At 34.7% G+C, this 23,195-nt stretch overlaps 1 protein-coding gene across 1 annotated transcript in view; it reads right to left on the reverse strand.

The window, feature by feature from the left end:
• Positions 1–23,195, reverse strand: part of ADGB (androglobin) — a 214,258-nt gene that overhangs the window by 153,722 nt on the left and 37,341 nt on the right. The window contains exons 6-9 of the mRNA XM_069069729.1: positions 18,275–18,414; positions 16,802–16,888; positions 11,637–11,974; positions 1,916–2,047 (exon numbers count right to left, since the gene is read on the reverse strand). Of these exons, the coding sequence (XP_068925830.1) occupies positions 1,916–2,047; positions 11,637–11,974; positions 16,802–16,888; positions 18,275–18,414 (697 nt within the window). The remainder of the gene's footprint in view (positions 1–1,915; positions 2,048–11,636; positions 11,975–16,801; positions 16,889–18,274; positions 18,415–23,195) is intronic.

A 23,195-nucleotide genomic window follows, 5' to 3' on the forward strand; every position in this document is an offset into this window, starting at 1 on the left:
CTTGTATCAATATATTTTCATTCTATAGCTAAAAATCACCCATATTATTTATATGTAAGTCTACAAAATTTTGGTTTCTCTTGTAATATGAAATGACTAAGTGCACCATGGAATAATATTTCTTATTGCTTTTAGATGCATAATAAACCAATTCCACCAATGCTTTTGTTTTCTTTCCAAAGAAAACCTGTGAACCATCTTTCGATATGTCTCTTCTAGATTAATTAATAAGGATATCAAGATTGATATGATTTAGTTATTCTACTAATATGTTCACTCATAAACAGTATGAGACAGTGTGACTCAGTATCCTCTGATACCTTCTCTACTATTATTATTGTCTCTAAAGAAGACAAAAGTGGTTTTATGGGATTTATAACCATATTGGAGTATTATATTTTTTCTTTCATAGGTTGTCATAAATAAAGAGTTCTTCACCAAGTAGACAGCCCAATAGTTTTGGGCCCCTCCACACTTTGCTCAGTTGCTCCCCAGAAAGCAGGCAGAATCTTCCAGATATAACATAGTTGCAGAGAACGAAGAGCAACCTCCACATCATGATGAGACGTCCAAGTAGGTTTTTGTAGAGAATTTCAATTATCTCCCATGAATGAGGAAATCCCAATGAATGTAGACCACAGCTTGCTACCTTTATTAAAATCTAAACATGAAGGAAAAATATAGACATCCTCCAAAATTATCATCAACAATCATACCAAAAAAAGGAATCACAAGGAAACCAAATAAAACATGGTTCTGTCAATTTTTTTTTAAAGGAAGTACTTTCAACTGTGCAGAGGAGAGTTTATAGGGAAAAATTATTACATTATGGATAATCCAATGACACGATGAAAATATTCCTTAAAAAAAAAGCCCAAATAATTTATTCTTTTTATCAGAGCCATTTACTTCCGGAGGGACTATCCACTTAAAATGCCAATTATAAGCAGCAACAACAAGAAAAGATTGGCCAGTATAGATGTTAATGGACCTGTAAGGAAAAGAATCATATAGGAAATACAAGTAATATAGCCTTACTATACATGTTGGAGAAGGCAATGGTAAACCACTTTAGTGTCTTTGTCAAGAAAACTACAAGTAGGGTCATTAAGAGTCAGACAAGACTGAAAAACTACTGAACAACAACAACCATAAGTGTAATACAATGAGTATTTTTGAATGCCTACAATTAGCCATGCATGGTACTAAATGCCAGGGAGGGGTGGAAAGAGGAGAGGAACAAGCCAAATCTATTCTATGTTGACATCTTTGCCCTGAAAGTCCTTAACAATAGTTTTATAAATAAATTAGCAAACCCAAAGAGGAAAAACATAGGCTAACAATAAACAACACATTTTGTAATGTAATGTAAATAGTCTAAATTTGAAAAAGCACACCAATGACTAATTACTAATAGTCTATCTGAGATGAGATGCACTCAGACACTATGCAAATCACAAAGAAAGGGGCTAAGTAAACTTTATAGTGTCAACAGACAACCCTTTCGGGGGTCTTAGATTCTAATAGGTATTGATTAGAATACTAAGAAGGGTTATAGAGAATCTTCACAACTGTCTGGCTATATGCTCTCTGAATTCAGCAGATGTGTCCTGCATTGGAATATCTAGTGATATGTAAGATAACAGGGTGTAATAAGGACTTTTCTGTGGAATTCAAGGAAAAGTGAAACAGTAGCCTAACAATTCTGAAAACCTCAAATAAGTGGCCTAACCAGGAGAAACTGCACAATTTACTTTCTAGAGACTGCGCACTATGTTTCTAATACTCACAACCTCCCACAACATTAGATCCAAAGCCTAATAACTTCCTTGATCCTACTAGCACAAGGATGCTCTACACATTTTCTTACACAACCAAAATATCCAGTGATTATCCTGAGAGCATAGCAGCTTACTCTCTGATATGGAGGGCAGAGATTGATGTAGAGAATGTTGCACATCTGATAGAGTCCTTGAATAAAGCATCCTGGCTCTCTCCTTCTCCAATTCTTTCACCTTCTTCTTTCCTTCTTTCATATCTACTTTCTCTATTATACATAAAAAGAAAAAAATTATATTCAGTCCTATTTCAAAACCTCAAAATGCATATTTTATTGAAAGGACAGGCCAAACAAAAAATATTCTTCAACTTTAATAAGAGTGTCCAGAGTCCTTTGAAACATAACTGCCCAACATTTAGAAATACACCAAACAAACAAGAAAAATTACTACTGAATTGACTAGATATTTGAAAGTTTAAGGATACAGTCTTGAAATATTTTACTTACAGGCTGTGTCAAAGAAAATTAAATACTATGAAGAGGCTGTTATCATTATCATATTGATTCAAAGATAGGCCAGGCCTAAAAATCATATCCTTAATGAAAACTCATAAAAGGGAAAAAACTGCAGAAAGGCATTTATGCAAAATAATAGGTTATATATTACATTTAATTTCAAATAAGGCAGAGAAGGAGGAGGCAAGTACAGTCTGTAATTCAAAACAATACTATATTTACTTTGAACTATAAATCAAATTATCTTTCATCGAGATTTTCTGCTGAATACAACAATATAGTTACACAACATGAAAATACTAGAGTAAGTTCTTTTTCTTATGACAAAGTTTAAAAGAATAATTGTAATACTTCTTCAGGATATATCCCTACTAAACACCCCACACACACTTTACCTAAGAATATTTCTCATTGAATTTTCATCCCTTCCAATCCTAGTACTTTTACCCTGAGAAAGGACATGGTACTCTCTTACAACAATGCCAACCATATGCTTCTTGTCACATACTTTGCCATTTCTTCTTGTTAGTCTTCTGTTAAATTCCAAAGGGTAGGATCTCCAAGGGTGAAGAAAAGATGGCAGAGTACAAAAAACATTCAGCTGAGCTCTCCCAACACTCCACTCCAAACAACTTTAAAACAACACCTCAAAATGAATTCTGGAGTGGCAGAGCCAACAAAAGGTCAGAGAGAGACATTCTTCGAGCCCAAGACAATTTAGGAAGTCAGAAAGAAAGATCTGTAACTGAGGGATAAAGGCTGGCCCAGAGAGCACATAAACACCAGTGGTAGAAACATGTGGTAGTGACAGAAGTAGCAGCAGCGTTGGGAGTTTTCAACCCAGAAATGATAAAGGGGTCTGGCAACTAGTCAGAAAGAGATTACGGGGGAAGACTGTGTTAGCACTGGATGCAGGTCCAGAAACTGAAAACTTCATTGCCTATACCCACTTTTAGGTGATAGTTCAAGGGCAGAGAGGAACACTTTCAATAAAGAGGAAGCAGAAACCCTGAGGATCAGTATCAGTTCAGGTCACAAGGGATCAGCAACCCTGAAGAACAGTATTATTTCTAGTCCCAAGGGATCAAGGGTCTTTCCTGAGTAAAGACCAGAGTATAGACCAGGAAAACTGACCACACCTCTCCCCAAATCATACCACCTTGGAAGCACCTAAAACTTCTTAAAACACAGAACTAGCTCTGAAAACAGCAGTGTGAAAAAGCCTGATGCTTGAGACAGTAGCGCCCCTCCCCCCAGAACACCAGTAACAGAGCCCAAATTTAACATAAAGTTCAAAATCATAAAATAAGGTGGAAAAATGAGCAAATAATAATGACAAAAATAACATGATGATATAAAGCTACTGTGATGAGAGGGAAGATCAAGAAAAAACTGAGAAGAAAATGATGAAGTCAAAACAGCTATAAGCAAAGCCTCAAAGGAAAAAATGTGAATTATAAGCCCAATAAGAATTCCTAGAATAACTAAAAAATTATTTTAAAAATCAGAGTGGTAGAAGAAAAATTAATTAAAGAAATGAACACAAAGGAACAAAATTATGAAAACACAATTAACAGTTTGGTAAAAGAGACATAGGAAAGAATTCACTGATCACCACCTGCAAGAGATTCCAAAATGAAAACTCCCAGGAATATTATAGTCAAATTTCAGAGTGCCAGGGTGGCCAGGTAGCACAGAAAGTAAGAGCACCAGCTCCAGTGTCGGGATGACCTGGAGATCGAATCCCGGGCTCAGACACTTAGCACCCACCCTGAAACACCTCGCCATGTAACCTTGAGCAAGTTACTTAACCCCAATTGCTTAGGGGCGGCCAGGTGGCTCAGGGAGTAAAAGCACCGGCTCTAGTGTCGGGATGACCTGGGGATCAAATCTGAGCTCAGTTACTTAGCACCACACCCAGAAATAACTGGCCATGTAACCTTGAGCAAGTTACTTAACCCTGATTGATTAAAAAAAAAAATTTTCAGAGTGCCCAGGTCAAAGAGAAAATTTTTCAAATAGCCAGAAATAAATCATTCAGAAATCATAGAGCCACAGTCATGATCACAAAAGATGTTAACAGCTACAATGACAAAAGTGCACAGAACTTGTAATATAAATTCCAGAAGCCAAAGGAGCTAGAATTACAAACAAGAATAACCTACCCAGAAAAACAAATGAGTAAATCCTAGGAGGAAAAAAAAATGGATATTTAATTAAATAGAGGACTCACAGGCATTTCTAATGAAAATAACAGAGCTGAATAGAAAATTCCTTTTAAATACAAGATTCAAGAGAAGCATAAAAAAGTAAAAATGGAAAAAAAAATCATAAGGGACTCAATTCCTTTCTAGATGAGATAATACATGTTAACATTAATGATTTTATCATTATTAGGGAAGCTAGAAGGATTTTACATATAAAAAGGGTACAGAAATGGGTCTATTGGATAGGCAAGAAAGAGGGATGCCCTGGGAAAAGAGGAAAGGGAGAGAAAGAATGGAGGAAATTATCTCACATAAAAGAGGTATGCAAGGAAGAGCTTTTTACATTTGAAGGATAATAGAATGGGGGGGGGGCATGCAATGCTTAAACCTCATTCACATCTAAATTTGTTCAAAGAGGGGGACAATATATGTATGTATATATAGATATATGTATAATACATCCACATACTTACATACTATATTGGTAATAGAAATCTATCTTACCAAAAAGGGAAGTAGAAGGGGAAAGAGAAAACAGTGATAAAATGGAGGGTAGATAAAAGGCAGTGATCAGAAGCAAAATAGACTTTATAGGAGGGATAGGATAAAAAGAGAAAAAATGAAAAAGGAGAAAATAGGATGATAAGAAATCCACAGTTGGTGATCATAATTGTGAAGGTTAATGGGATAAATTCACCTATAAAACTGAAGCATATAGCAGAATGGATTAGAAACCAGAATCCAAAAATATTTTTGTGTTTCAAGAACACATTTGAAACAAAGACACACAAGAGTCAAAACAAGTACCCTTCCCCCAAGATGGCGCCGAAGGTGAAGAAGGAAGCCATTGTCCCCCCCAAGACAGAAGCCAAGTCCAAGGCTTTGAAGGCCAAGAAGGCAGTGCTGAATAGTGTCCATAGCCACAAAAAGAAGATCTGAACATCCCCCACCTTCCAGAGGCTCAAGACACTGAGACTGTGAAGGCAGCCCAAATACCCTCAGAAGAGGGCCCCTCGGAGAAACAAGCTGGATCACTATGCCATCATTAAGTTTCCCTTGACCACTGAGTCTGCTATGAAGAAGAATGAGGACAACAACACCCTAGTCTTCATTGTGGATGTCAAGGCCAACAAGCATCAGATCAAGCAGGCCGTAAAGAAACTGTATGACATCAACATGGCCAAGGTCAACACACTCATCCAGCCTGATGGAGAGAAAAAGGCCTATGTCCATCTTGCTTCAGACTACGATGCTTTAGATGTTGTCAACAAAACTGGAATCATCTAACTTACTGTGTCCCATTCCACCTACAATAAATGTTTGTTTTCTAGAAAAAAAGATAAGAGTCAAAACAAGTGGCTCAAGTAAAATCTATTATGCTTCAGTTTAAGTTAAAAAGGCTATGGTAGCAATCATTATCTCAAAAGCGAAAATAGACCTAGTTAAAGGAGATAAGTAGGGAAAATACATCTTGCTAAAAGGCATCATAGACAAATGAAGTATTATCAATACTAAACACATATGCACCAAATGACATAGAAACCATATTCTTAGAGGAAAAGTTAAATTAATTACAGGAGGAAATACAGTAAAACTATACTGGTAGAAGACCTCAACTTTCCCCTCTCAGAGTTAGATGAGTCTAGCTATAAAATAAATAAGAAAGAAGTCAAGAGGATGTACAAAATCTGAAAATATATATATATATATATGCTAGACCTCTAGAGAAAAATTAATGGGAATAGAAAGGAGTATACCTTTTTCCTAACCGTATACTGAACCTTTGCAAAAATTGACCATGTGTTAAGGCATTAAAAGTCACAAGCAAATGCAGAAAAGCAGAAATATTAAATTATAATATCCTTTTCAGACCATAATGCAATAAAAAAACTTAATAAAGAGCCTTGGAAGAATAGAATAAAAGTTCATTGGAAACTGAATTATCTGATTCTAAAGAATGGGTGGTAAAAGATCAAATCATAGAAACAATAATTTCAGTATAGAAAATGACAACAATGAGAATATTCCAAAATTTGTGGGATGCAGCCAAAACAGTACACAGAGAAAAATTTGTATCACTAAATGAGTAAATCAATAAAAAAGAGAAAGAGAAAATCAATGAATTGGGAATACAACTAAAAAAAAGTAGAAAAAGAACCAATTAAAAATACCCAAATAAACACCAAAATGGAAATCCTGTAAAAACAGAATTAAGATAAATAAAGTTGAAAGTAAAAAAACATGTGATTAATGCATAAAACTAGGAGTTGGTCTTATAAATAAAAATAGATAAACCAATGGTTAATTTATTAAAAAGAAAAAAAAGAGGAAAACCAAATTACTAGTATCAAAAATGAAAAGAATGAATGCATCACCAATGAAGATTAAATTAAAGCAATTAGAAGGAGCTATTTTGCCTAATTATATGCCAGTAAGACTAGCAAGCTAAGTGAAATAGACAAATATTTACAAAAATACAAACTCCCCAGATTAACAGAAGATGAAATGAACACTTAAATAACCCTATTTTAGAAAAAGCTATCAATAAGTTCCCTAAGAAAACAACCTGAGGACCAGATGGATTTACAAGTGAATTCTACCAAACATTAAGGAGCAATTACTCCCAATACTATATAAACTATTTGAAAAAATAGATAAAGAAGGAGTCCTATCAAATTCCTCTTATGACACAAATACAGTTTTGATACCTAAACCAGGGAGAGCAAAAACCAAGAAAGAAAACTAATGGCCAGTATCCTTAATTAATACTGATGAAAAAATATTAAATAAAATACTAGCATGGAGATTACAGTATCATATCACAAATATCATATTCTATGATGAGGTGAAATTTATACCAGAAATGCAGGATGGTTCAATATTTGAAAAATTATCAGCATAACTGACCACATCAATAACAAAAACAAGAAAAACCATGTGATTAACTCAACAGATGCAGAAAAAGCCTTTGACAAGATCCAGCGCGAATTCTTATTACAAACACTAGGAATTACTGGAATCAATGAAACCTTTCTTAAAATGATAAGTAATATCTATTTAAATCCAAAAGCAACCATAATCTATAATGGGGATAAACGTGATACCTTCCCAACAAGATCAAGGGTGAAGCAAGGATGTCCACTGTAACAACTATTATCCAATATAGTACTAGAAATGATAGCTATAGCAATAAGACAAGAAAAAGAAAACTGAAGGAATAAAAACAGACAATGAAGAAGCAAAGCAATCACTTTGCAAATGAGATGATGGTATACTTAGAGAACCCTAGAGAATAAAAAAAAAACCTAGTTTTAAACCATTAACAACTTTAGCAATCAACCCACATAAATTATCAGCATTTGTATATTGCCAACAAAGCATGAGCCATCATGAGGAGACAGAAAGAGGAATTGCATCTAAAATAACATGAGCCATCATGAGGAGACAGAAAGAGGAATTGCATCTAAAATAACTGCAGACAATATAAAATACTTGGGAGTCTACCTGCAAAGGCAAACACAGGGATTATGTTAACACAATTACAACATACTTCACACAGATAAAGACAGATCTAAACAACTGAAGAAATATTAATTGCTCATGAGTAGGCTGAGCCAATATAATAAAAATAACAATTAATTTATTCAGGGCCATACCAATAAAACTACTTAGAGAATTTTTTATACAGCTAGAAAAGATAAATTTTATCTGGAATAACAAAAGGTCAAAAATATCAAGGCAAGCAATGGAAAAAACATGAAGAAAGATGACCTAGCAGTTTCAGATTTCAAACTATATTAAGAAGTGGCAATCATCAAAACAATGTGATCCTAGATAAGATTTAAAAGTGGAATAGAGTAAATAGATAATACACAGTAGTAAATGAACAAAGTATTCTAGTGTTAATAAATCCTAAGATCCAAACTTCTGAGGTAAGAACTCAACATCTGACAAAAATTACTTAGAGAACTGCAAAGCATTTTAGCAGAAACTAGGCATAGACCACCACCTCATACCATATACTAAGACAATGTCAAAATGAATAAATGATTTAGATTTAAATAATCATACCTGGGTGACCAGGTAGCACAGTGAGTAAGAGTACCAGCCCCAGAGTCAGGATGAGCTGGGATCGAAACCGGGCTCAGATACTTGGCACCACACCCAGAAATAACTAGCTGTGTAACCTTGAGCAAGTTACTTAACGCCAATTGCTTTAAAAAAAAATCATACATCAAAAGTAAGTCGGATCTACAGGGGAAATTGTGCCTGTCAGATCTCTTGATAATGGAAGAATTTATGATGAGACAAGGGAGGATTATGGGAAGTAAAATAGATAATTCTGATCACATGAAATTAGCAGGCTTTTGGACAAACAAGACAAGTGCAGCCAAAATTAGAAATAAAAGTTAATTGTGGGGAAAAATTCCAGTAAGTTTCTGTGATAAAGGCCTCATTTCTCAAATATATAGGGAACTGAGCCAAATTTATTAAAAAAAAAAACATAAGAGCCCAGTTGATAAACGATCAAAGGATATAAACAAGCAATTTTCAAAGAAGATGTCAAAGCTAACAATAGTCACATAAAAACTGTTGGAAATCACTACTGATTAGAGAAATGCAAATTAAAACAATTCTGAGATAACATCTCACACCTCTCAGATTGGCTATATGACAGGAAAGGAAAATAACAAATGCTGGAGGGGATATAAAAAAACTGGGACAGTATAATGCACTTTTGGTGGAGCTGTGAACTAGTCCAACAACTCTCAAGAACAATTTGGAACTACACCCAAAAGGCATGCTATGTATACCCAGAGATACCACTACTAGGTCTTTATCCCAAAGAGATCAAAGGAAAAGAAAATGAACCTAACTTGTATAAAAAATATTTATAGCACCTCTTTTTGTGGTGGCAAAGAATTAAAATTGAGGGGATGCCCATCAGCTGGGGAATGGCTGAACAAGTTGTGGTATAGGATTATGAAGTAATATTAAACTATGAGAAATGACAAGCAGGATGAAAAACCTGGGAAGAATTATATGACCTCAGGTAAAGACAAGTGAGCAGAACCAGAAGAACACTGTACACAGCAACAGTAATGTTGTCCAATAATCAACTGTAAAAGACTTAGCGGTTCTGATCAAGACAATGATCCAAGGCAATTCCAAAGAAGTCTGGATGAAAAATACTATCCACCTCCTATGAGAGAATGGATGAACTCCAAATGCAGATTGAAGCATACTTACTTTTAACTTTTTTTTTCTTGGATCTTTTTGTCTGTGGTTTCTTTTTCTTGCAATATGGATAATGTGGAAATATGTTTTGCATTATTTCACATATATAATCAATACCAAATTGCTTGCCTTCTCAAGAATGGGAGTGGAGCAGGAGGGAAGGAGAAAATTTGAAACTCAAAATTTTTTAAAAAATAATTGTTAAAAATTCTTTTTACATGTAATTAGGAAATACTTAATAAAATCAATTTTAAAAAGAAATCCAATGAATAATGACATAGATATGTATTGTAACCACAGAGCTAAAAATTATTTCACTTAAAACCTTTAACTGACACTCCCCAAAAGAATTCTTACCTTACACGTAAAGATCTTGATTTAATAATTTACCATGTGATGTTAGAAAGACAAACACTGTATAATTTCAAACACTGAGTAACATTAAATTGAGAAGCTTTAAATGGAAACAAAAATATTTATGTGCCAGAGCCCTTATCTGTAACTCGCTTAACTCATTTTCAAACTAATTGGTGAAGCAAGTTATTTTTAAAAGTTCAGCCAAATAGTTTCTTAGTTACCAAATTCTTATTCTAAAGCCATTTTTAACACAAAGATAAACATGGACTGATACCCACATGTAGTTATTTTTGTTTAGTCATTTAAGTCATGTACAACTGTCCATCATACCATTTTAGATTTTCTTAACACTGATAACTAGAGTGGTTTGTAATTTCCTTCTCCAGCCCATTTTATGGATAAGGAATTAAGGCAAGCAGGGTTAAGTTACTTGTCCAAGGTGACATAGCTAGAAAGTGTCTGAGGCTGGATTTGAACTCAGAAAGGTGAATATTTCTGACTCCACACCCAGAACTCTATCCACTGTGTCACCTAGCTGCCCCACAGAAAATGGAAGACTCCCAAAATATTCTGGGTATTTTTCAAACCATAAACTTCTCAAAAGCTGTAAGAGACACTGAACAAGTTTTATAACACAGCTAAGTTCATCTAAAATGTGGCAATGCATATTTTTCTATTCATACTATGTTTAATTCCAAATTCCATATATGAATTTATATTCATTAGAATAGTGTTTATATGAAAAACATAAAAGAAATATAAGGCAAATGTTGTTGGGGGCCACCTAGGTGGCACAGTGAATAGAGCTCAGGCCCTGGAGTTAAGAGGACCTAAATTCAAATCTGACCTCAGACACTTAAAACTTACTAGCCGTGTGACCTTGGGCAAGTCACTTAACCCCATGTGCCCTGCCTTCCCCCCTCCAAAAAAGAAAAAAAATGAAAGAAATATAAGGCATAGCACATTATAATTTTAGTTAACTTTTCCATAGTTTCCTCTTTAAAAATTAGATTTACTTTGAAAGCTGTAGAAGTGGAAATTTTTCTTTTCCTTTCTTTTTTGTATTTGTTTATTGTTTTCACTTACTTTTCAAATATGAAATTCCTTCCTAATAATTTTATACCGAAGTCAAGTTTTTCTCCTCATTAAATATTTTTAATTAACCAATTATGATATTTGTTTTTCTCTTTTATTCCTTTTGGACAGGTAATACTTTTTTAAAAAAAATATAACTGGACTGAAACTGGTTATTCTAGTGTGTTCTTACAAAACAAAGACCAGAAATTCAATATTTAAGATTGGAGAATTTTTTTAAGTTTTCTTGAAGAGCAAAAACAGAAACACATGAAAAAAATACATTTTAGATAGTAAGAACTTAGCATGGAACATGTCTCTTTACATTCTTCAGTTTTTTAATAGTATTCCTAGGCATATGAAAGGCAGTAAACACTAGGGAAATTATAAGGTATTTAATTGAACAATGATTATGAAATTGTTGCAAATAATATCTAGAGACAAACATTTTTAGAATTGCCTACCTTTTCCAGATTTATCACCTTTATCAGCTCCTTTGCCCTGGGTACTTTCACTTTTGCTTTCTTTTCCTTCTCTTCCATTTTTTCCACCTCTTTCCTCTCTTCCATTTTTTCCACCTCTTTCCTCTCTTCCATTTTTTCCACCTCTTTCCTCTTTTCCATTTTTTCCACCTCTTTCATCTTTCCCATTTTTTCCATCCTTGCCATCTTTTCCATCTTTAGAATCTCTTCCATCTTTCGATTTTGAATCTGACAGTTTTTCAGAACTGCTGTCCTCTGCCAGTTTAAACTCTGGCAATATTTCTTTCAAGAACTCCCAAACTTTGTCCAAGTATCCTTGGCTTAAAAAGAGACACATCAACATTTAGTTTTTGCCAAATGAAACTTTTTTCTCTTCATCTAAAGTACACTTGCTAGCAAGTCAGTCTTACAAATGCTATTGTGTGTCAAGTATCATTGCAGCTGTTTAAAATTTATTGAACCCTTATTTTTATATTAACACTCAGAATAGAAAAGAAAGCATTTTAAGTAGGTTTTTGATACAGTATTCTCATCCTAGAAGAGCAATTTTAATAGTTATTAATTCCATAATGATTCTCACTATATTAATTCTCATGTATCTTATGTATCACTGAGATAATTAGACTGGCTATCATGTTGGGCAAGATTTCTAAGACAATCTCACTTTGACAGACAGGTTGATAGACATAGGCCATAATCCAAAAGAACATCAGATTTAATGGTCGTCCCACCCTAGAAACTCCTGGTTATGCCCCTGGTATGACCACATCCAAATGTTGGCAACAGTAGTAAGCTGTATTAGGAAAGCCCCAGTAAAGAAAATTAGCCAGATGATCTGCCTTGTCCAACTGAATTATGTTCAAAACAAGTTTTCTAAAGTAATTTGTGATTCCTCTTTTTCTGTTATAAAAATAAACTCTGTAATCCACTCCTTTGTATCTGACTACTGAGGAGTCAGATGGCCTGATTTGTCAGCAACTTGCTAGCCTTGCAAATAAATCACTATACTCCAAAGCTCTGAGTCTCAGACTTTTCTATTTCTGATTTTAAATCAATACAGTAAAAAGTCCAGACTTCCTTTACTTGGTTGGAATTCAAGGTTTTCTCAATTCTGATCCCAGTCTACCTACTCAAACTTCTCCCATCACTCGAAGCAATCGAATCTATTGCTCAGTAAAGAAATCACACCATATTTTGTTAGTTATTATACAGCTTCAAAATGCTGAGAAGGGGTCTGACTTCTTTTAAAAAATAAAGTTGAATAATTTATCTAAGATATCAGCACTGAGTGAATAAATTAGAAACAAGGGGCAAATGTAATAAGACTATAGATTTCCTTTAATGAGCAGTTCTGAAGAGAAAACAAAAAGAAATTAGAGACTTGGAACCCTAGGTGGCTGGATAGAAAACTGAGAATGGAAGAACTTAAGAGTCATTTGAAGGCAGTTAGTGCTCGGAATTAGTATCTAGGAGTTACTAAGAATGTATTTCACACCTAGATACCATTTATTTAAAACACATATCCCTTTTTCTGAAAGGGCCAAGAATATTGCAAAAACTGACAAGTTTCTAACCAATAAGGTCAGAAATCATTAAAATTATCTGAGGCAGTCCAAAGACAGGACAAAGATCCTTAAGGAAGTATTTAGAAGTATATATTAAAATCTACTGGAGAAGGAAATGTTAAACCCCTCCCCTATCTTTGCCAAGAAAACTCCATGGACAAATGGTGTGCTATAATCCACAGGGTCATGAAGAGTTGGACATGACTGAATTACTAAATGAATGCAGGTAATTAACAGAATACTTAATTATACTTAGGAGGTTTTTTTTTTCTTTTTAACCCTTACATTTACATGGTTATATTGTGATTTATAAGTAGGAAGTATGGTTAAAACAACATGGTAAAGACAGACAACTCTTCTCACTGGCTCTGAAGTCAGAAGACCTGGGTTCAAAGATTGCCTCCAATAATTTACTGCCTATATGACTTAGGAAAATCATTTAACCTCTCTGTGCCTCAGTTTCCTCATCAGTAAAATGAGGGGAGTGGATTAAATCGTCCTTTACATCTCTAGGTCTAGAATTTTACGATCCTATTCGTACCATGTGTATTCCCACTCCAGGCCTATGCACATAGCATTTCTCTGTAATTTCCTTCTTCCCTTTGCTTAGTCAAATCCTACTAATTCTTTAAGGCCAACTTCAAATTTTATTTTCTCAATAAAGCTTTCCCTGAGCTCAAGTTTTATACTGACTGTATAATATACATCTTTTAATGACACAAGAGCCTCAAGAGCAGAGTAGGCCTGTTGTAGGTTCATTAATTCAGGATGCCCAAAGAAGAATTCATTTCCTTGGAAGCTAAAACAATCCTTTCTCCAAACTTTTTATTTCCATTAGAAGTATTATCATTATTCTAGTCACCCAGGTTCATTTACTAAGCACTTCTAGGCAAGGTATTGTTCTAGTACCGGGAATTCAAAGAAAAAGAAGTATCTATGTCCTATACCATGAATAGAAATAAGGGGAATATAAGGAAAATTGAAGAGGGAGAGAGCATTAACAATTTGGAATTATTCACAGAGGAAATAGCTGACAGTTTAAGCAAGACAAGGATTTTGAGAGATGGAGACTAGAAAAGAGTTCATTCCCAGAACAGGACAAAGAGATAGAAAGTACACAAAGTTTAGGAAATGGTTGACAGTCTAGCCTTGCTGTAAGGTAGAAATCATGAAGATTAATAGTATGAAATAATGTTAGAAGAAGGCAGGAACCAATCTGAGGAGGGGACTTAAATGCCAAGTTAAGGAATTTATACTCTGTGAGTTAGAAAATAATCACTGAAGGTTTTTGAGCAAGGGAGTACATTCCCTGTTTGTCTCTCAGTCCATCTCTGTTTGTCTGTCTCTCTTATGCATACATACACACACACACCTTTTCTCCCATTTCCCTAAGTTAAATATCCCATATTACTATTCTTGGGTTCAGGTTACCTTACATTTCTTGGTACTCTGAAGAATTCCCTCAAAGGAACTGGTATATTTGTTCAGCTAACTAACCCCCTCATGCTTTTATCAATTATACTGTTCAGAGAAACTACCTTCTTACAGGGATAGTGACTAGATCTATGATTTCACTGACAGAGAAACTCCCAGATGAGGCAACTCTCTCTACCAGTGCAGGTCAGGACCTTCTTTGCAACTTTTAGCCTTAAAGAGATTCATAGAAAATGAAAAGGGTTAAGTGGCTTGCACAGTCAAACAATCAGCATGTCATCCAGACCTCAACCTAGGTCTTTGAAGTTCCAAGAGAAGCTTTCCACCCACCACCTGATGTTGTCTTATGGTTATCCACTAATTTATTTAGATCCTAAACCTCCTCTTTGGCCTTGTAAAAATTCCTCCAATTGCTTTTGGTTTGTCTGTGACAAACCAGGAACCTTTTGTGATACTATGCATAGACACGAGTACAGTATGCCATTAGATGCTGCCTTTTCCTTCCGATCCTTGTCTTCTCCAGGCTAGTTTACTGCTTCCTTTCTCTTTCTACTCCTCCTGATTCTCCAAGTGCTTTCCTCCCTATTACTCTTTTATTATTTATTTCCCATGTCCTATCAATTTTATATCCAATATATTTTTAGAACTGCCCCCTTCCCCCCAATCTATACCAAATAAGTTTCTCAGTCTGTCATTCTAGGTCCTCCACAATTTAGTCCAACCTACCATTTTAACCTCAGAATTAACATCCACTGAAATTAGTAAAATGAAAAAACATGTAGGGACTTTGGAGGAAAAAAAAGCATGCCAATTCACTTTTTATAGAGCTATTAATTGGTTCAAATGTTCTGAAAAAATTGTATGGAATTGTTATTCAACAAAAGTAACTAAACTGTACATTCCCTTTGATTTTTTAGAGATCCTACTACTTGAAAAAAATATGCCTAAAAATGTTCAGAGTTGCATTATTTGAAATGACAAAAGTTAGAAAACAAAACATAGGCCCAATATTACAGGAATAGCTAAAAAAAAACTATAGGAAGATTAATGAATATTACTTAACTATATGGAATGACAAATAGGAAGAATTCAAGGAAATAAAGGAAAGCCTTTATTGAATGATGCAGAAAGTAGGAAGCAGAGATAAAAGAACATACATAATGAATACAGCAATACAATTAAAGTCAACACCAACAGGCAAAAAACAAAAACAACAAAGACATAAGTGGAGGAGAAACCTCAAAGAAGGCACACATCTCTCCATCCCCCCCCCCCCCGTCATCATTTTACACAGGTAATAATGAGGCTCAAAGAGAAGGAATGACTTAATCAAAGTCATACAGAAAATTAGTAGGAAAGATAAATCTAGGGCTCTAGTCTCATTAGTATTGGTTACTGTACTACCATCAATACTTTTAGTGTTTCTAACATCTATGGAAGAAAAAGATAAGAGGAAACATTAAATCTCAATAATCTGCACATTTTTTATTTTTTTAAATTATTCTTGCTTTACTCTATTTGTATATACAGTTAAGTGTCATCTTTTTCCAATTGTAAGTTTTTTACTCTGTCTTACTTTAAGTCAGTCAAGACAGTATCTCTTCAGAACATTGAAATACTTTCCCCTAAAGTTGCTAATAGTAGTTGACAGGGCTGCTCTTTAAGTGAGAAAATTTTTCTTTATTTCTTAGAATATCTGAGAATTCTTTTTTTCTCACAGTAAAAGCATTTCTGTATCTATACAACCTGACTACTTAATAATCAGCTGAGATTGAAGTGGGTTTGTTTTTTGGTCTCTGTGTTGGACCAAATTAAGTTTATTAAATGTGAAAATAAAACAGTGAAGATTTTCTTTTATTGAATAATCATTATTTTTATCATTCATAAATCAAATATTTCAGTAACTGTATCATTGTAAATGAAATCAGAAGGCTTTATATTAAATTTATCAATTAATTTTTAGAAGTTCTTAAAATGTTATCCAGCTCTTGGCTGGTACATAGTAGCTGCTTAATAAATACTTGCTGACTAACTGGCTAGATGATACTATTCAAAATACAATATTTCTTGAATTTTATTCCTAAAGCCTTTTATTTCAAAAAAATCTTTCAAAAAAAGATAAATTACTAACATAATAAACAAATTTACCGGAGAGGAATAATTTCTGGCAACCATCCTGTTAGTGCATGAAGAACTGTGAATTCCCCTAACTCTCTTTGGTCAGCCATGTGGATGCTTACAAAAGAAAAGCCAACAAGTTTTTTTAGGTTAACAAAATATCAAAATTCAGACAAATATTTAAGGAACAAGAAGTCATTATTAAATAACTCTTTCCTAAACATAAGGAAACTTCATAATGTCCATATTAATTGCCAATCAGTTATAAGCTTCAGACATTGAGTTTAAATAAAATACAATTTTGTCAATTGATATAGTCCTATAAAAACATCCAAATATTATATAAGGCCCACTAAAAGAGGGTGAGAAACTCATGGAACTTCAGGAAGAAGCTAGCTCCTTCACTCTTCTTAAGCAAAAAAAGTATCAGTGGTGCTAAAAGTTTCTTTTAGCATGATTTCAAATTAAATTTTAACAGCATCTTAAATAAATTTATTGTTGAGATGACTTCGCAATGTTCACAATAATCAAACCTTTACATATATGACAACGATATTTAAATTTCACTACTTTAAGAAAAAAGAAATCATCTAGTTAAATCTCAGTTTCAAGGAAACTAGAATATTAACTGAAGCTATATATGAAGAAAAATGAAATCTTACAAATAAGAGGCACCATGGAGTAGCCATGAAGCCAAGAAGATGTGGGCTCAAGTACTGGTTCTGTGACCTTTGGGTAAGCCACTTAACCTCTCAATGCTCTAAGCAATGCTTAAGTGTTTAAGTTACAGAGATGCCAACCTGCATTAGTAGAGGGAATTTCTTCACCCAGGAGTTCACTATAGTAATGAAATCACAAGTCCACTCCCTATCCCTAAGGAACAGAACATAGTTCCTACCAAAAAAATTCATGCAACCTCAAGGTATTACAAATTATTGGTAACATTAACAGGCTACTGACATAATTTTTGTAAAACTTGTCACACCTCACCTGAGTCTTCATTTTCTAAGTGAAATAAAAGGAATCCTATTCTTCATAAGCTACCTACATATTATTTTGAAATACAGATGTAAGGCAGCAAAGTCTCACTATGATTTTAGAAGTCATTTATTTGATGATAAAGTAAGCCAGCATCTGAATTTCTGGCTGTAGAAGCTACTGACAAGAGTACCAGATTTGGGAAATGCAGTATCATTCCCCTAGGGTAACCAAACACCAGTATGTTATATTATGCAACTGTTTGGCAACACTACTTGAAATCAAAATCTCCCAACGTGCTTCTCAAAGGGAAACAAACTATTTATAAGGATTCAAGCAGGGCTTTGAAGATTTGCTTTAATTATTGGCCTTACAGTGTTCACATTCTCACTAGATCTCTAAAGCTATTGTGTATCATTTGCAGTCACTTCAGAAACAATTAGGAGTCTTTCTATGCCATTAAAAGTGGATTTTTGGTTTTGTTTGTTTTTACAGAAATATTGATAGCTTTTTCCTTTAACATACTCAACGTTTGTGAGCTTAATGATGGCTTTAGCTAATATCATTGGCCAAAGTTCAGTGTCATGAGTTGTGGATGGAAGTAATAATCTATTCTCTTCATCGAATGGTAGGGTATCATCAACAGTTATCTTTCTCCAACAACCCTAAAAAAAGAATAAATTTTAAACATGTAATGAAAAATTTTCAAGTCAGCATCCATGACAGATATACAACCAAGAATTTCTCATTATTTTAAACAGATTTTATAACGCTACTGACAAAATGACCAGACTTGGATTTTTAGCAGACATTTTATATTCTTGCTACAAATAATAAATAGCATTACTAATTAAAATGCAATGGCCAATTATGACTACTATTAATATCATGGTTAACACCTGCATCTGAAAAATGAGACAGTGATATCTAGCATCACTTCTGCTGATAATTTCAAATTGCTAAGGAATTGGCATTTTACTTTGTGTATATTCAAAATGGAGGTGGTGTTGGGGGTGAATGTGAGTGTAGAGGGAACAAACATCAGTGCAATTATGTTGCAAAACAAAAAAGCTAAAGAGATATACCGTTGAATTTTAAATAATATCGTTAATAAGTTTATCAACAAAAGCATTACTAGTTTGTAGTTTTATCCCATTCTGCAATGATCAAATCTTTCATGCCAAGTTTGAAAATTTTATGATGAGTCTTTGCTTAAAGGACCAACTGTGTTCATTTAACTTTTTAAAGAAAATAGTAATTTAAATGGTTTCAAAGAGCATAAGCAAAACATTGTGCTACTAAATGATAAGTATAAGTATTACTTGAGTCTAACAGTTATTTTTGCTCATTTTAAAATTCGAATTTGAGTAACTACTACTTATTTCTCATTCTATTCGATTCAAGTAAGCCACTCCTGCCATAAAGTAAAGCTCTAATATTTTTGTTCCCTAAATTCATAAATAATTTGTTTGAGGCAGCATAGTATAGCAGATAGGAAACTGAAATAAAGCCAAGACTATTGGAGCTCAAATCTCACCTCAAAAACAAATGGACATATTACAACCTCTCTATACCTCATCTATAAAATGAGGGGGTTGGACATGATGACCACTTAGGTCCCTTCCAGCTCTAAACCTATGATCTTGGTAACATTTTTTTTTTTGCCTTTTCGAGGGCAATTGGGGTTAAGTAACTTGCCCAAGGTTACACGGCTAGGTTTTTTAGTTAAGTGTCTGAGGCCGGAACCGAACTCAGGTCCTCCTGACTCCGGGGCTGGCGCTTTACTCATTGCACCACCTAGCCGCCCTAGTAACATTCTTAAATTTATATCTACATCTATATAACAAGATTCAGGGTAGGAAATAAGTATTTCTATGATGATTTTAATTTTCTGTACATAAGAATAGCAAGTGTTGAAATTATGTTTTAACTTGAGAGGTTAAATGGCAAGTATGCCAGCAAGAATCAGTTAAGGTCAGAACTTGAACTAAAATCTTCTAATCCCTAGATACAATGTTCTTTGCACTACTCTGCAGTGACTCACATTGCTCATATTACAGGTGTTCATTTATTGTGTGCTACAATTAAAAAGAACTGAACTAAATGCTGTGGGGGATACGTGGAATAAAAAGACGAGTTCAGCCCTCAAAAAGTTTACAATATAGGGGAAAAAGAAAACATGCATACAAATACAAAATAGTGCAAGAGAAGCACTTAAGGAGTGCTCTGATATACTATCACTGACCAGCAACCTTACATGAATAGAAGTGAGCCAGCTCCGACTCATCGTAAGCCACTCCTTGGGATACTGGCTACATCCAGACCAAGAGAGTCAAAAAAGCAGCTGCAATCACATGACATACCTCTATGAATATAGAGTGGATATGTCCAGCTAGCTTCCCTTCCCATACTGGAGGAATTCCACACTTGATGGAAATGTCCCTGGGAAGTTACCACAGGGACCTTGGCAAAAGGAATAAGACCTGCTAGTAGTGGGGAGACTCAATATTTCGATACTTGAATCTTAGAATTCTTAACCATTTTGTTTGTTTCATGGACCACTCTGGCAGGTTGCTGAAAACTACAGACCACTCTCATAATATTTTTTTTAATTCTTAATTTGAAGGAAAACCTTGTGACTGGGAGTTAGCGAATATATTTAAATTTTTCCATCCAAATTCATGGAACCCCTGAAATCTATCCACTGACCACTTGGCAATAATCCCACCATGGCAAAAATCACAACTAATTCATGCTTTCTTGTTCTGTTCAACTTTTATTCATATCTTCCCATATGAAATTTATTCAACATGCTTTCCTTTAGGTTTTTATTATATGTAACCACTCTTACTAGACAACCAGCCTGCCTCCTTTTAAGCCATTTGTATCTTGAAAGAGACTACGCTACTTCTTGTATATAGGTCACCACTGATGGCAAATCCCAGTCCATTTACACCACTCATAGACTACTTCATTGCCTTTTGGGTTACTTAATTTTGATTCTTAAGAGATTATAGTATTCTATGACTTGTTGCTATAGAGTATCATAAGAATACTAATGTTAAAAATATGGATTTTAGCTTCAGGGAGAAGAGTGGAGTTATTAAAAGTATTGCATAATTTTTTTTTTCTTTTTTTTTCTTATTTTTGGAAGGACAATTGGGGTTAAGTGACTTGCCCAAAGTCATACGGCTAATTAAGTGTTAAGTGTCTGAGGCTGGATTTGAACTCAGGTCCTCCTGAATCCAGGGCAGGTGCTCTATTTACTGTGCCACCTAACTGCCCCTGCATAATTTTCTAAATGCAATCTAGCTTGCCCATTTCATTCTATTTAATTGTGGGCCCAGTTAATTGTCCATCTGTGGAGTTTATCCAAAATATATGTACTGATGGACCAGCTTAATATTAATAATTGTCCAAAAACAATTCCCTATAAAGGGGCCCCTTCATCCAGCAACAAAGGACAATCCCTCCCAATATGGCAATAAAAAAGGCTATATGTCGAGTCTTGAATCTGTTCCTCTATAGTCACAGAATGACTATCTTTCACTACACTATCTCCTTTTAGTAACTTTTAGAGCAGTATGATAACTTTAGGAGATACTGATCAAGCTTGGCTTCCAGTGAATCTCTATGCAGACTCATCCAAGGCAAATCATAAGATGCTTGCCAGCCTAGACTTCAAATAAATCTAGTTTTGCCATAGATGCATAAAGAAAGTGAGGAAGGGCAGAGGAACTTCCCCATTCAAGCACTAACCCAGATACCACAGATATGAACAAGTATGCACTAAACACAAGGAACTAAAAATAACATAGAGGTAACATTCCTAGACTTTGGGCAGAAGAATTCATAGGATCATAGAATAATAAATTTAGAGCTGGAAAGAATTTTATAGGTCATCTAGTCCAGTCCCTTTAATTTATAGAGGAGGAAAGTGAGGCGTATAGAGGTTGTGACCTGCCCATGGGTACAAAGGTAATAAGTGTCAGAAGATGAATTTGAATTCAATTTTTCTGACTCCATATCCAACACACTATCCATGATATCATGTGGCCTAGGTTCAAATCTGGGCAAATCACTTCAGCCCTTCCAGTTTCTTCCTTTATATAATCATGATAGCAATACCTAGAGGACATACTTCACGAGGTTTATTATGAGGATCAAATAATATAATGGAGGTAAAGTGCTATAAAAATCAAAAAGTACTTGATAAGTATAATCTATTTTAATTAATACTCAAGTGAATCTCTGATCTTAACTAGTTGGTGCTTCCCTGTAACAATGTAGTTAGAATCCATCTGTGCCTCTTAATCTTATGTAAGCTTTATACATGTCTTCTACACATCCTCCAAAAAATTCACCACACAGGGTCCAGCCAATATGCTAGAGATCTTCCTATCTTCTCCTGACATTGTGAAGGGACTAGTGGAGGTGCCTTCAGGCTATTCACCTGTCATCTCTCATTCCTGCCACATAACCATTACAGCTTCTCTTTCTATCACATAATTTCTTAACAATCTCTTTTATTCTTCTTGTTGTTCCGCGTTTCTCATTGGTTTATACTTTGCAACATGTTCCCACCAACTCTGTGTGTATGTGTGACACACATATGTATTTGGAGATATCCACTGTTACCTTCTTGTTAAAAAAAAATTAAGGTATTGTTTTGTTTTGCACTATGAAATCAAGTGTTTTTCTTTTTTCTTCTTTTCAAATGCTTTATTAACTTCTGGTTTACATCACTCATTTCCGCAAGATTTTGAGTTACAAATTTTTTCCCCTACCCACTACCCCAAAATAGCGGTCCCCCAGGATATCCCCTCCTCCAATCTACTCTCTCCCATATCTTCTTCCATACCCCCTTCGACTTTTCCAGTAGGGCATGGTGGAGCTCTATGCCCCAATGCCTATATATCTTATTTCCCAATTACATGTAAAATAGTATTAATAATTGTATTTATATATTTTTAAAAATTTGATTTTAAAACTTTGAATTCCAGATTCATTCCCTTCCTCCCTTGTCACCCACCCTTACTGGGAAGATAAGGAATTCAGTATAGGTTGTACATGTGTAGTTATGCAAAACATTACCATAGTAGACATATTGTAAAAGACTGACTATATTTCCCTCCCTCCTATCCCACCTCCTACTTGTTCTATTCTCTACTTTGATCCTGTCCCTTTTCAAAAGTGGGTGCTTCCAACTTCCCTCCCCCCATCCTGCCCTCCCTTCCATCATCCCCACTCTCATCCCCTTCCCCCTACTCCCTTGTAGGGTGAGATACCCTATTTAGTGTGTATATCATTCTCTCCCTGAGCCAAATTCAATGAGAATATGGTTTTCCCTTTTTGTCTTCCTGTTCTTCCCCTCCAATGTAACCATTTGCCCTTGCCTCTTCTATATGAGAAAGTTCTAAAACATCAGGGCAGTTTTCCTTGAGAA

This window comes from Petaurus breviceps, unplaced genomic scaffold (genome assembly GCF_028583685.1).
Source record: "Petaurus breviceps papuanus isolate PSGF00001 unplaced genomic scaffold, PetGlider_PUasm1.0 90784, whole genome shotgun sequence".
NCBI classification, from domain to species: Eukaryota; Metazoa; Chordata; class Mammalia; order Diprotodontia; family Petauridae; genus Petaurus; species Petaurus breviceps.